Source organism: Sinocyclocheilus anshuiensis, unplaced genomic scaffold (assembly GCF_001515605.1).
Source record: "Sinocyclocheilus anshuiensis isolate Anshui unplaced genomic scaffold, SAMN03320099.WGS_v1.1 scaffold1478, whole genome shotgun sequence".
Taxonomy (NCBI): Eukaryota; Metazoa; Chordata; class Actinopteri; order Cypriniformes; family Cyprinidae; genus Sinocyclocheilus; species Sinocyclocheilus anshuiensis.
In genome coordinates this window covers 1-13,322 of record NW_015551088.1, presented here as the reverse complement: position 1 = coordinate 13,322, position 13,322 = coordinate 1, and the positions used below count along the sequence as shown (strand labels likewise).

General features: G+C 36.8%; 1 protein-coding gene across 3 annotated transcripts in view; it reads left to right on the top strand.

The window, feature by feature from the left end:
• The window catches only part of LOC107662576 (proprotein convertase subtilisin/kexin type 7-like), a 16,745-nt gene extending 4,292 nt beyond the window's left edge, over positions 1–12,453 (top strand). For all 3 annotated transcript variants that reach the window (XM_016452641.1, XM_016452639.1, XM_016452640.1), the window contains 10 exons: positions 16–466; positions 1,516–1,650; positions 2,012–2,177; positions 6,261–6,351; positions 7,223–7,277; positions 8,544–8,682; positions 9,718–9,818; positions 11,162–11,329; positions 11,585–11,695; positions 11,779–12,453. In XM_016452641.1, coding sequence (XP_016308127.1) covers positions 62–466; positions 1,516–1,650; positions 2,012–2,177; positions 6,261–6,351; positions 7,223–7,277; positions 8,544–8,682; positions 9,718–9,818; positions 11,162–11,329; positions 11,585–11,695; positions 11,779–11,961 — 1,554 coding nt within the window. In that variant the 5' untranslated portion in view covers positions 16–61 and the 3' untranslated portion in view covers positions 11,962–12,453. The remainder of the gene's footprint in view (positions 1–15; positions 467–1,515; positions 1,651–2,011; positions 2,178–6,260; positions 6,352–7,222; positions 7,278–8,543; positions 8,683–9,717; positions 9,819–11,161; positions 11,330–11,584; positions 11,696–11,778) is intronic.
• The last annotated feature ends 869 nt before the right edge of the window (positions 12,454–13,322 follow it).

Sequence of the window (13,322 nt, the reverse complement as noted above, 5' to 3'; positions counted from 1 at the left end):
GTGTTTCCCGAGCAGCGGATCTGATGTGGAGAGAGTGTTCTGCTGGTTTCTCCTGGCTGACATGGCATCCTCCCCCCAGATGTGTCTCAGCCTCTATCGTCTGCTGCTCCTCACCATTTCACCGCTGCGCAGCCATTCCTTCTTCTTTCCCTCTCAACCGTCCTCTCCCTGTGGGCCGGGCCGGTCCTGGGCAGTGCGGCTCGACGCGGGCTCTGTGACAGCGGGGTGTTCGCTGGAGCGGCTGGCACACAGTGTGGCAGAGGAGGTGGGCCTGGAGAATCACGGGCAGATCGGGCAGCTGGAGGGACACTACCTGCTCTGCCAAGGAGTGGAGGACAGCGCAGACGTGGACTCGGCTCTGGATCGAAACCCTCATGTGCTGTGGCACTCACAGGAACACATCCTGAGACGCTCCAAGAGAAGCGTGACCTTCAATGACCCCAAATATCCCAGTCAGTGGCACCTGGTGAGTACTCTGTTGCGTAAGCCAGTAAATAGTGGACAGAATCATGCACTCTAGTCATAAAAACTGGAATTTTGGATGAATAAATCAAAAGTAGGCCTGTAAACTCAATCATATCGCGAGCTGGACTAGTGTCTGTGATCATCGATACGACATTTCGATATGAATTCTGCATGTTTTGCTTGTTGTCTCAGTTTGCTCTATATTGAAGCACCAGCATATCACCATTTAATCTGGGAAATCTATCCTCCTGTCAAAATAAAAGTCTGGTTTAATTGGAAGAAATGGTGACGTATATTACTGTTGTACAGTAGAATGTACTTCTCAAAGTAATAATAATGATATTAATAGTTGTATGCATGTTTTAATTTTAACAGTAAACTTACGTTATGGACTTTGTTGCCAAAATGAGTGAATGAATAAATAAATAAATGTTTATTTTTTATAAGTTTGATTTACATTTTAATAGATTAAGAAATTAAAAAAAATTTGAATGTTTTATTCCTTCATTTGGTTACCACTGTTTTTGATAATAAATTTGTATTAAATCATAAATCCAGAAATAAGCACAGAGATAATAAAATAAATAAATAAAAAATAATAAAATAAAACATTTCATAGGGCCCTATTACTGTAAAAATAAATAAGTAAAATATTAAATTAAGTTGTTATAGTTTCATGAATTCAGTTGATTAGACCTGCTTTTTGATTATTAAAATTAAACCATTAAAATGAAGTCCATAAAAATGAAAACAGGAAACAGAATTTGGGACACATTTCATAGGGCCCTACAAATAAAAATTTTTGTTAAACTTTTAATAAATTGTTATGCAATTTCAAATAATTAGACATGCAATCAATTAGACATGTTTGATTACTAAAATTTCATTTGACCATTAAAATAGAGTCCAGAAAAATGGAATAAAATGGGAGTAAAATTTAATTTGGGAAAAAATAAAACCGATTTCATTGGGCACTAAGTAAAAATGTAAGTAAGTGGTTCGAAGCTGTCAGATTGCAGCCATCTCACATCTCCACATTTGCCTTTACAGCACAACGATGTGAAACAAGGGATGGACATCAACGTGACCGGTGTCTGGGAGCGAAACATCACCGGCGTCGGGATCACAGTGGTTGTGGTGGATGACGGGCTTCAGCACACACTGGCAGATATTCAGCCCAACTATGTGAGTCAGTCACTGTCTGACTTCTAGGAAACTTCCAGGTTCAGTACGTGTTCAATAAGCAGCATCTGTGGCAGTTACCAGAGAAAATAATGTAGACTTGTTCCTCAGTGTTTGAAATGCAGCGAAAATCAGTTCAATAAGGTGCTTAGAATGCAGATACACAGGGGCAATAAACATTAAAATACACACTGTTTAAAGCAGAGTCTGTCACCACGGTGCTAAAAGTTAAGTGTTAACAGAGTCACTGTAAATACATTTTTTACTTAAAGAAGCAAAGGGCTTTCTGGAGTCACCGGCAAAGTGCCTCAAATGTTGTCGATACATGCATTGAAGCTTTAACTGGTGGTTTGTGTTTTTGTAGAGTCCTGAGGGTAGTTATGATCTGAACTCGAACGACCCTGACCCCATGCCTCATCCTGACGGCCACAGCGATAACCATCACGGCACGCGCTGCGCTGGAGAGATCGCCGCTGTCTCAAACAACCGCTTCTGCGCTGTCGGAGTCGCATACGGAGCCAAAGTGGCAGGTTGGTGATTTCAGTACGTGTTACTGATAAAAATCAAACCTAGGGCTGATCACAATTATTGTCACTTTAGATTTAGATTTCATCAGACACACACAAACACACACACACATACACACACAGACAGACACACATACCCACACAGACACACACACACACACACACACACACAGACACACTCAAACACAGACACACACACAGACACGCATACACGCACAGACACAAACACACACAGACACACACAGACACACACACACACACACACACACTCACACACACAGACACTATTGACACAGACAATATTGTGCACAGATCAAGAGATCGTCAGCTCACATGCTTAATTTCACATTATCTATTTTCCTGATGTTTTATATTTATCGTATAAATATACACACACTCTTTACATTATGAAAACTGGGGCAACAAATAGCTTCTCAAAATCCTTATATTTAACCCCCGCAATTCCAAATGAAAAATGTTTTTAGGATAAATAACCAGCAGGTTAATGAATTGAGAGAAACATAAATCGAGATCACAATTAGAATATGATTTATCGTGCAGCCCTAATTAAACCCTTTCTAAATGATTTATCGTTGAGGTGAATTGCTTTAAGACGAATCACTTGTTGTTTTCCTCATTTGGATAAAAGTATCTGATAAAGTAAAATGTAAATATTGTCATAGATTTATACTTGATTTTTAGGGCAGAGGGATATAGCTGACATAGTTGATATACTGATTAATAATTTATATACTGATGAATCTAAAATGCATAATACATTAACGTTGTCATATCAACAAAACATCCATTGTAGCCAAGTAAATTCAAAATGTTAAATGCAAGAAGGAAAAATATTTGGTCACTTTTATTTATGTTTCACATTATTTTATTTATATATCAGTGCTTTTTAATAAAAGGTTTACCTGTGTGTATTTTTACGAAGGCATTTTTAAATATGATTTTTTTTTCTTGCACAGTAAATTTTGCAGTGTTAAATGAACTCTATAAGAGTTGAGATTCCGTCTTACAAGGTGCTGTCGAAAGTAAAAATATTGTCCTTGTTTACAGCCCTGTTTAAAGGTTTAAAGGACACAACAAGCTGAATTCAAGGAACACGCGGCGACGAAAGCCAACACTATTGTCGCCTTGTTTCGGCTGCATCTGGACCATAAAGCTGCGCTTGAACACAACGCACTACACAGTAAATTTTGCAGTGTTAAATTAACTCTATAAGAGTTGAATTTAACACTCGGCCCGAGTGTATTTGGTCCCACTCAGAATTGGTGATAAATTGACTCTTGTCATAGTGTTACATTTTCAGAGTTAAATTAACTCTATTTTGAGTAAAAAATTAACACTGCTCAACACTGAATAGTTACCAGAGTTTAACACTAGGGGAAATCAACTCTGTTCTGTGTTACCACAATTTAACCAGTTCATGGAGATCGAGACAGCAGAAAGCACTTCTTATTTTTTTTTGTTTTTTTCTTTATTTTACAAAAGACTCGTTGCCATTTCAAATTATTTATTACCCTAATCTCTATGAGCAAAAATGGTGTGTTATAAGCTGTTTCCACCATTATCAAGAAAAAAAATTCAAGCAAATCGCACTGGTGCCTCTATGTCCTATAATCATGCTAACAGCTTCAACACTCCACACAAACACTTGGATATGCACCTAATAGCACACATTTATCTGTTTAACATTTATAGGGTAACGTTGGAGCGAATGGCCATGTAAAGTTCAATTTTGCTTCATTGAAAGCTTATTGTATTACTGTATTAAAAGCTTACTGTATTATGTAGAGTTGAATATTATGAGAGGGAGATGGACTGGTTATGTTAAAGGAGATTTCTGATGACAGCGCTGCTCAGTCCATTTGCTGATTCCGTCTTACAAGGTGCTGTCGAAAGTAAAAATATTGTCCTTGTTTACAGCCCTGTTTAAAGGTTTAAAGGACACAACAAGCTGAATTCAAGGAACACGCGGCGACGAAAGCCAACACTATTGTCGCCTTGTTTCGGCTGCATCTGGACCATAAAGCTGCGCTTGAACACAACGCACTACACAGTAAATTGTGCAGTGTTAAATTAACTCTATAAGAGTTGAATTTAACACTCGGCCCGAGTGTATTTGGTCCCACTCAGAATTGGTGATAAATTGACTCTTGTCATAGTGTTAAATTTTCAGAGTTAAATTAACTCTATTTTGAGTAAAAAATTAACACTGCTCAACACTGAATAGTGTTACCAGAGTTTAACACTACGGGAAATTAACTCTGTTCTGTTACCACAATTTAACTCTGCAGGAAAATTTACTCTGATTAGTGTTAATATTTCACTTATGTAGAGTTCATTTACATTTATAATAGTGAAAAATTATCTAATTTTAAAACCCATTTGGTGTTTTAAAAACAGAATAGAAAACAAGATCAACGACGTCACATTTAAAACATTTATTAAAAAATGTTGTCAGGCTCAAGAAACATACACATACATGCACAAAAATAAATCACGTCTGCATGAAATGACAGCACATCACTATATTCAGTACAGAACCTGTTGAACCTACTAGCTAAGCTGGATTACTTTAATGAATGTCATTACTACCTTTCTGTGCCTTGAATGTGCTAGTTGCGTGGACTGTCAATGTAGGGACAGAAATCTCTCAGATTTCATTAAAATATCTTCATTGGTGTCTTGAAGATGAACAAAAGTCTTACAGGTTTGGAACAACATGAGGGTGAGTAAATGTTGACAGAATTTGGGTAAATTAACCCCATTAAACAGTTTGTCAAAAGCATCGAGAGAAGAGACTGACTTGCATGGAATGGCATGCTGATCAAAATTGAAGTACTGGTGAACTGAATAATTCTTCCAAGAGCCAGGAGACAGGGCTGAGCACTTCCAGCAATGCCTTGAAGATGCTCCTCAATGCTTGTTCCACTCTGGAAAAAAAACCCCAAGAAAATCGCAGAGGACTATCATTGATATGTTAAATAAAAAAAAAACTACAAAAAAATAATAACAAAAATAATAAATAAAAACAAACCTTCTAGAAGATATCTCTACTTGAGACGTAGACACCTTTCTCTTCTGGCCTTGACAAGACACAAACAACAAACATTTTAAGATCATCAACACTGCTTAAAGAATGCTATATGAAGTTAATCCTTAGTCACAGTTAATGCAACTCAGTAGCTACAAAACTGCTGTGAAAAGTGGCACAATGACATTTCTCTTTTCATTTTGTACCTTCAAATGATATTCCTCGTTAGAAATGCCTCTCTGTATAGTTTTGATTCTCCATAGCAAGTATCCGGTGGCACTATTACCAACATCATAGTAATGCTCCTTAGAAAGACAAAAATACAGAAAAAGGAGACGAAAAAGTGTTTTAAAATCCAAGAGAAAAGTACACCACCTATATTATGGGCATGTGATCAAAACATTTAAAAGTTGAGAGAGAACTTTTGCTCTGGTCTTCGGGGATGGCTTGAGGGGCGGAGCTTAACGGAGTAAATTTAACAATGCAGAATTCAACTCAGATCATTTTCACCAACACTAGGGGGCATTTTTCACTATTTGTTGTTAAGCTAACTCCTTAAGAGTAAATGGAGTGTAACACTGCTTAATTAACACTGTCAATTTTACTGTGTGAGTGTCATTATGTGAATTGAATTTGAGTTTTGAATCTAATTTAGAATCAGTTATTGAACTTGATTTCCAAAAACACCTTTTTGCTAGCAAACTTTAAATCGCTATTGAAACGTCTGTCTTGTCTCTCACACCTGCATGACACAAAACATTGTGAAACTAGTGTAATGACACGCACTTTAGGAAACGGGATGACCAGATTAAAATCATTGCAGGACTCACAGTGTTGGTTCATTTTAATATTAAATTGACATCATTGGTAATATTGTCTACATTGACCATTGATTGCGCGCGCGTGTCTGTGTGTGTGTGTGTGTGTGTGTGTCTGTGTCTGTGTGTGTGTGTCTGTGTGTCTGTGTGTCTGTGTGTATGTGCCTGTGCCTGTGCGTGTGCGTGTGTGTGTGCGTGTGTGTATATGTGTCCTCGTAGGCATCAGAGTTTTGGACGGACCCCTCACAGACAGCATGGAGGCTGTTGCTTTTAATAAGCATTACCAAGTTAATGATGTCTACAGCTGCAGGTACTTTTTGTGCAAGCTCACTGAAGAATCTGTTATATGATAGATATTTTAATGTAGTTATCACAGTAACACTTTACAATAAGGTTTATTAGTTAACATTAGTTAACGATTAACATTAGTTAAGGAACTTAACTAACTGACATTAATTTAGTTAACATGAACTAAGAATGAACAATACTTCTACAGCATTTATTAATATTTGCTAATGTTAATTTCAACATTTAGTAATGCATTATTAAAATCAAAAGTTGTGCTTGTTAACATTAGTTAATGCACTTACATGAACTAACAATGAACAACTGTATTTTTATTAACTAACATTAACAAAGATGAATAAATACTGTAATAAATGTATTCTTCATTGTTTGTTCATGTTAGTTAATACATTAACTAACATTAACTAAAGGAACCTTACTGTAAAGTGTTACCGTTATCACAAATATTTTTATTTTTATTTATTTGCTTTTGTTGACAGTATTTGATGCTCAGTGCATTTTGTTTATTTTCAACTGAGCACAATTTTAGTAAGCCGATTAAAACAAATAAGGGTAGTAGGACAAGGTTCCATTTGTTAATATTGTTTAGCTACATTAGTTAACACTAACTAACATTCATATTTCTTTATGAATTTTAATATTAATTTCAACACAATACATTTTTAAAATCAAAAGCTGTATCTGTTAACATGAACGAACAGAGAACAACTGTACTGTCATGAGCATTCATTATTGCTGAAAACTATATATTGTTTATTTTCAGTTCATGTTAGATAATGCATAAACCACTAGTTCATCATCCATTAATGTTAACTTGTCCCACTTTTAATTTGAGACTTTACTGAAATGGGTACCGTGTGTATTTTGTGCTGTAGTTGGGGTCCGGATGATGATGGCCGTACGGTTGATGGACCGCATCCCTTAGGCAAGGTTAGGCCGTCTGAAACTAATCCTTTACATTTCATCAGAGTAATGCGTTTAATCATGAGAAGCAGAAGACATGCATCCTTCTCCATATGATTGGCTGCACCTCAGCAATGTGTTTGGTTCTCTGTACTTGCACCAGGATAAAGTGCTGGTGCTTCAGCCATAGCTTCAACATGCCAATAAGACCCTTACATAAAATCAAACAGCTACATTTAAAACAAGATGCATGTTCTGCCATTACAGATACACTACCGGTCAAAAGTTTGGGATCAGTAAGATTTGTAATGCATTTTAAAGAAGTCTCTTCTGCTCATCAAGGCTGCATTTATTTGATCAGACATTCAGAATAAACACTAATGTTGTGAAATATTATTGCTATTTAAAATAATGGTTTTCTATTTTAATATACTTTAAACTGTAATGTATTTCTGTGATGCGCAGCTGAATTTTCAGCATCATTACTCCAGTCTTCAGTGTCACATGATCTTCAGAAATCATTCTAATATGCTGATTTATTATCAGTGCTGGAAACAGTTTTGCTGCTTAATATTTTTTTGGAACCTGTGATACTTTTTTTCAGGATTCTTTGATGAATAGAAAGTTAAAAAGAACAGCATTTATTCAAAATATATTTTTTTTCTAATAGTATACACTACCATTCAAAAGTTTGGGGTCAGTATTTTTTGTTTTCTTTCTATCTTTTTTTTTTGTTTGTTTTTGAAAGAAATTATTTTATTCAGCAAAGATGTGTTAAATTGATAACAAGTATATTGTATTGCAAGTATGTATATTGTTAGAAAATATTTATATTTTAAACAAATGCTGTTCTTTTTTAGCTTCATTCATCAAATAATCCTGAAAAAGTATCACAGGTTCCAAAAAAAATGAAGCTTCCAACATTGATGATAAATCAGCGTATTAGAATGATTTCTGAAGATCACGTGATACTGAAGACTGGAGTAATGATGCTGAAAATACAGCTTTACATCATAGGAATAAATTATATTTTAAAGTATATTAAAATAGAAAACCAATATTTTAAATGGTAATATTTTACAATATTTTACTGTATTTTGGTCAAATAAATGCAGCCTTAACGAGCAAAAGAGACTTCTTTAAAACACATTACAGATCTTACTGATCTCAAACTTTTGAACAGCAGTCTATTTTCTTTTTGCAACCCCAGAGTTCAGCCAACAGTGGTTTTGAGTAATTAATCCATGTTTTAGTCCGATTCTTACAAAGAATGGTTCCGTTGTTTGTGCACAGGCGGCGCTGCAGCATGGAGTTATTGCAGGCAGGAGAGGTTTCGGTAACATCTTTGTTGTCGCCAGTGGTAATGGAGGACAGTATGACGACAACTGCAACTATGACGGCTATGCTAACTCCATCTACACCGTCACCATTGGTAATGAATCTAACCTTTCTCAGCTCAGTTAACTTATGAGTGTCTAAACCTTTTCTGATCAAAGCTGTCAGGAACATTTCTGAATCAGATTTCAGCCCAGAATCTTAATTTCATATTTTTTTAATATTTGTATTAACATCTGTATTTCTATATTTGTTGTATAGCATTAAAGGGATAGTTCACCCAAAAGTGAAAAATCTGCTGCTAATTTACTCACCCTCAGACCATCCAAGATGTAGGCGAATTGTGTTGAGGACAGATTTTTAACTGAAACTGTGGTTCATAAAATGCAAGTCAGCAGCTACTGTCACTTTGAGAGTCAAAGAAAGCACATCAGGCAACACAAAATGAATCCCCGTGACTCCTGACGATACACCGAGGTCTTATGAAGCGAAACGATCAGTCTGTGCAAGAAACTGAACTGAACATTATTACCTGTAATCCAGAGCCTCAGACAAACGGTCCGGAATGATGTCCGGTTCACGAACGAATCATTCTTTTGAACCGGTTCTTTTTGGTGAGCGAGCTGAACCAGTTCATCGAATCGGACCGAACACTTGTATGAAGGGGCAAAAATGAAAGTGTTTATGGTTTCTCATGGTTTATGTAAAAAGGTGAGTTGATTATAATTGCGTATACGTCACGTCATTGCGTGATTACGTGAACAAACTGATCAATCAGTTATTTGAACCAGTTGAAACAAACTGTCAGAAAGAACCAGTTTGCAGAAAAGAATCGTGTTATAATGTAGTAAATAATGTTCAGTTTCTTGCACAGACCAATCGTTTCGCTTCATAAAACCTCAATATATATTGTCAGGACCCGCAGGGATTCATTTTATGCTCCTTGCTGTGACGGCAGCCACTGAATCATCAACGACCGAGATCTTTACTGTGCTACTGAAGAAATACAGTCACATACATCTCAGATGGCATGAGGATGAGTAAACTAACAGCGAATTTAGATTTTTGGGTGAACTATCCCTTTAAGAAAACGAAGGCTCTTTTTAAGACCGTGAATGATGTGTAATTGCAGGCGCGGTTGATGAGAATGGCAAAAGGCCGTTTTATGCAGAAGAGTGTGCGTCTATGCTGGCCGTCACGTTCAGCAGTGGGAGCAGACAGCTGCGCAGTATAGTGAGTATCAGTAGCCTGTTAAAGTACGCTTGATTATAACATTGTAAGTCAGGCATATGTATTGTGTGAAAGAAAATGTTTAGTCAAAGAAACCTTTTTGTCTCCATCACAACACGCAATATGGCAGAATAAGCCCCGCCTTCTGAATAAAAGACCCAATCAGCAATTGGTAAAGTCATTGCATCACTGCAGCTGCCGTTAGAGGCTCTGGATGCTGATTGGATGTTGAGGTGTGGGTGTGGATATTAGGGCTGGGCGGTATATCGAGTTTGTACGATATATCGATATTTTCTTTATAAGCGATTCGATATGAGGCAATACCGTTTATATCGATATACAGTAGTTTGATACAAGCGCATCTGACACAGACTGAGCTGCTGCAGAGAAAGTGCATAATCCAATTTGTTCTAAACGTGACAAGCTTCATATTAAGGCCTTTAAAAACTGTAAGACATAGTTTATAGTTTGGTTTTGCATATTAGTTTAAGCGCCTCTGACTGAAAGGCTGTGTGTGCCGCTTTAATGTGTTTGAGATGTGCTGTCTTCCTGAATGCATAACTTACATTTCACAGGTATATTCTCCATCTGTAAATGTTAGAAAGCCATGGAAATATTTCCATTTTGCTGTAAGGGGTGCATGAGCCTTCTGCTTTGGGATTCTCCGCTAAACTTCACAGAATTCAGTGAACGAGCGCCAAACAGACAGAGCTCAATTAATTAGGAATGCAATAATTCTGACTAAAATATACATTTCGCTGAAATATTTGTAGTTGGACAATATATGTGACATGTAGAATTTTAAACCTGCAAGTAAGTCTATTTTTATGATGGCACTGACTGTAATGGGGTAATCAAAATAGCCTAACACAATTCTGTGCTTTTGTTCTCATTTATTTTCATGTTTAATTTAGTGAATTTAACTTCCGCTTTAAAAGCCTTATTTTTGTTTTTAGATTGCAATGTTACAGTGTTAGAATGAAATGTGATTCTAACCCATTTTTGCACATAATATAAAGGCTTACATGGTTACATTCACTTTATTTGTTTTCATAGCCTTTAATATGTATTGTTTTGTTGGGCGCTAAGTGAAATATATATTAAATACAGATTTTTTTAATCCAAATACAAAAACGAAAATACCGAGATATATACCGTATATTGCAAACTGGCCAAAAAATACAGAGATATGAATTTTTGCCCATATCGCCCAGCCCTAGTGGATATGCAGATGAGCGTGAGCTTGCAGGGGCGGAGTTTAGGAGCATTAAATGACTGGAGAAGTCCCGCATGCATCACCAGAGGATCTAGAGGTTTTAGATTCGGTTTTCTGATGTTTCTCTCAGGTGACGTCTGACTGGTCGCTGCAGAGCGGCACCGGCTGTACCGACGGACACACAGGCACTTCAGCGGCTGCTCCTCTGGCTGCAGGGATGGTGGCGCTCATGCTGCAGGTGCGCCCCTGTCTGAGCTGGCGGGATGTCCAGCACATCATCACCTACACAGCAACACAGGTAGCTGTCGACATGCAATAACCTGTAATCAACATGCATTTTTAAGCAGGAGTGGTGCTGTTCTGAATGTCAGCTATAGTAAGCAGCCATGATGATATTCAGTTCTACAGCAAGATCATCGCTGTGATATTGCTTTTATACTGCAGTTCTATAAACCAGCAAATTAAAGACTGTAAATAAACCTACATCTCTCTAGTCAGTTTAAGGTTTTAATAATGTCAGTAGTTTAATGCTGAGGTGTCTTTATGTCTTTAGCATGACGCTGACGCTCAGGCTGACTGGGGAATCAATGGAGCTGGTTTCCACCACAGTTACAAGTACGGCTTTGGATTGCTAAACGCCTGGAGGCTCGTTAATGCTGCCAAGGTAGATCCATCACCGCAGCGCTGGTTTCAGAGAAACACAGGCTTCATTAAGCAGCTGAGAGTCTGTGTCTATATGTCTGGCAGGTCTGGGAGTCCGTCCCCTTTTTGGTGTCCTACCAGAGCCCAATTTTAAAGACCAACGAGGGCATCCCAGAGTATCCCAAAACTCTCACTCACACCTGGAATGGTAAGAGATTTAGATGGAGTAGCACACTGAAATTAAATGATTGGTTACACTTTATTTTAAGGACCAATTCTTGCTATTAACTAGTTGCTTGTTAGCATGCATATTACTAGCACATTGGCTGTTTATTAGTACTTATGAAGCACTTATTAAAGCCTAATTATGCATGACTATATTTCAGATCCCTATAATCCTAAACCCCATGCATAACTACCTTACTAACTATTAATAAGCAGCACATCAGGAGTTTATTGAGGCAAAATCATAGTTATTTCATAGTGGGAATTGGTTCCCAAACTAAAGTGTGACCAAAATATTTACAGTTTTCCGATCTAATATGTAATTCAGAACAAACCATAAAAAGGGCTATTATGACATCTGTGTGCTCTGTTAATGGATCTGTGCCACAGACAGCACTAGTCTGCCCTTATTTGGACAAGTTTGTCTGTGTTTATGTGTTCAAGTATACCGTGAAAGTGAAATGTTGTTTCCCTTCTCCATTGAGCTCACATCTTTCAAATGAGATGTTCAGCAGCACTGTTTATGTAATGTGGCAAAGTTGGATCAAATTTACGTTTACAGATGATATTAAATAATACATTTAGAAAATGATACATTTGTGATTTTATTTATTTCTTTTATCCGTACAATCTAAATGTATGGACAAATAGGGAAAAATTCCAAATTAATGCATTTAGAATTTTCAGAAATGTATCTTTTTTTTAAATATTCATCGGATTTCCAGATTCAGATATATTGATGAATTGTAAAAAATCTAAATAAAAACAGCTATAAAGTTAACTACTTAAGATGTAACTTAAATGTACAAAGAAACCCAGTGAAAGTGAGATGGCAGTTTCTAATAGTGTAGCTCCATATTTACTGTCTGACAGGAATGAAAACAAGGCTGTGAGGGACTGAAGTACAGTGCGTTCAATGGATTGTACTGTTGTTTATTCAGCTGACGAAACATCTTTCCAAAAAACTTTCAGTAGACAAAAACTCAAAACAGTTTTGAAGGTTGTGATTTGTGAAAATACACAGTGAGCACCATTATAAAGACCGCAAGCCGTTTAATTCAATATGACATCTAACCTGATTAAAGTCGCTTGGATATTGGTGTAAAAGGTGTTTTAATAGTGTAACAGAAATGAAATGGCCTCTCAGGAAGGGTTCACTTCAGTTTCATTCATAAGTAGGTTTATACACAATCACTTGCTCTCAAAAGCATTAATATCGGCATGAAACAGAAGCTGTGATCATCTTTTCTTCCTTCTTGTGACTTCTATCTGAGAGAAACAGCTTTGTGAATGGGGAAAAATGTAGGACGGGGCTTGGTTTTGTCCATTTGTCCAGAGAAGAGATGTCATTGTCAGCTGATGACTTTAAGGGGTTGATAATATAAAAAAAGTATTAAGCATGTAGTGCAAAATGAATTACTAAT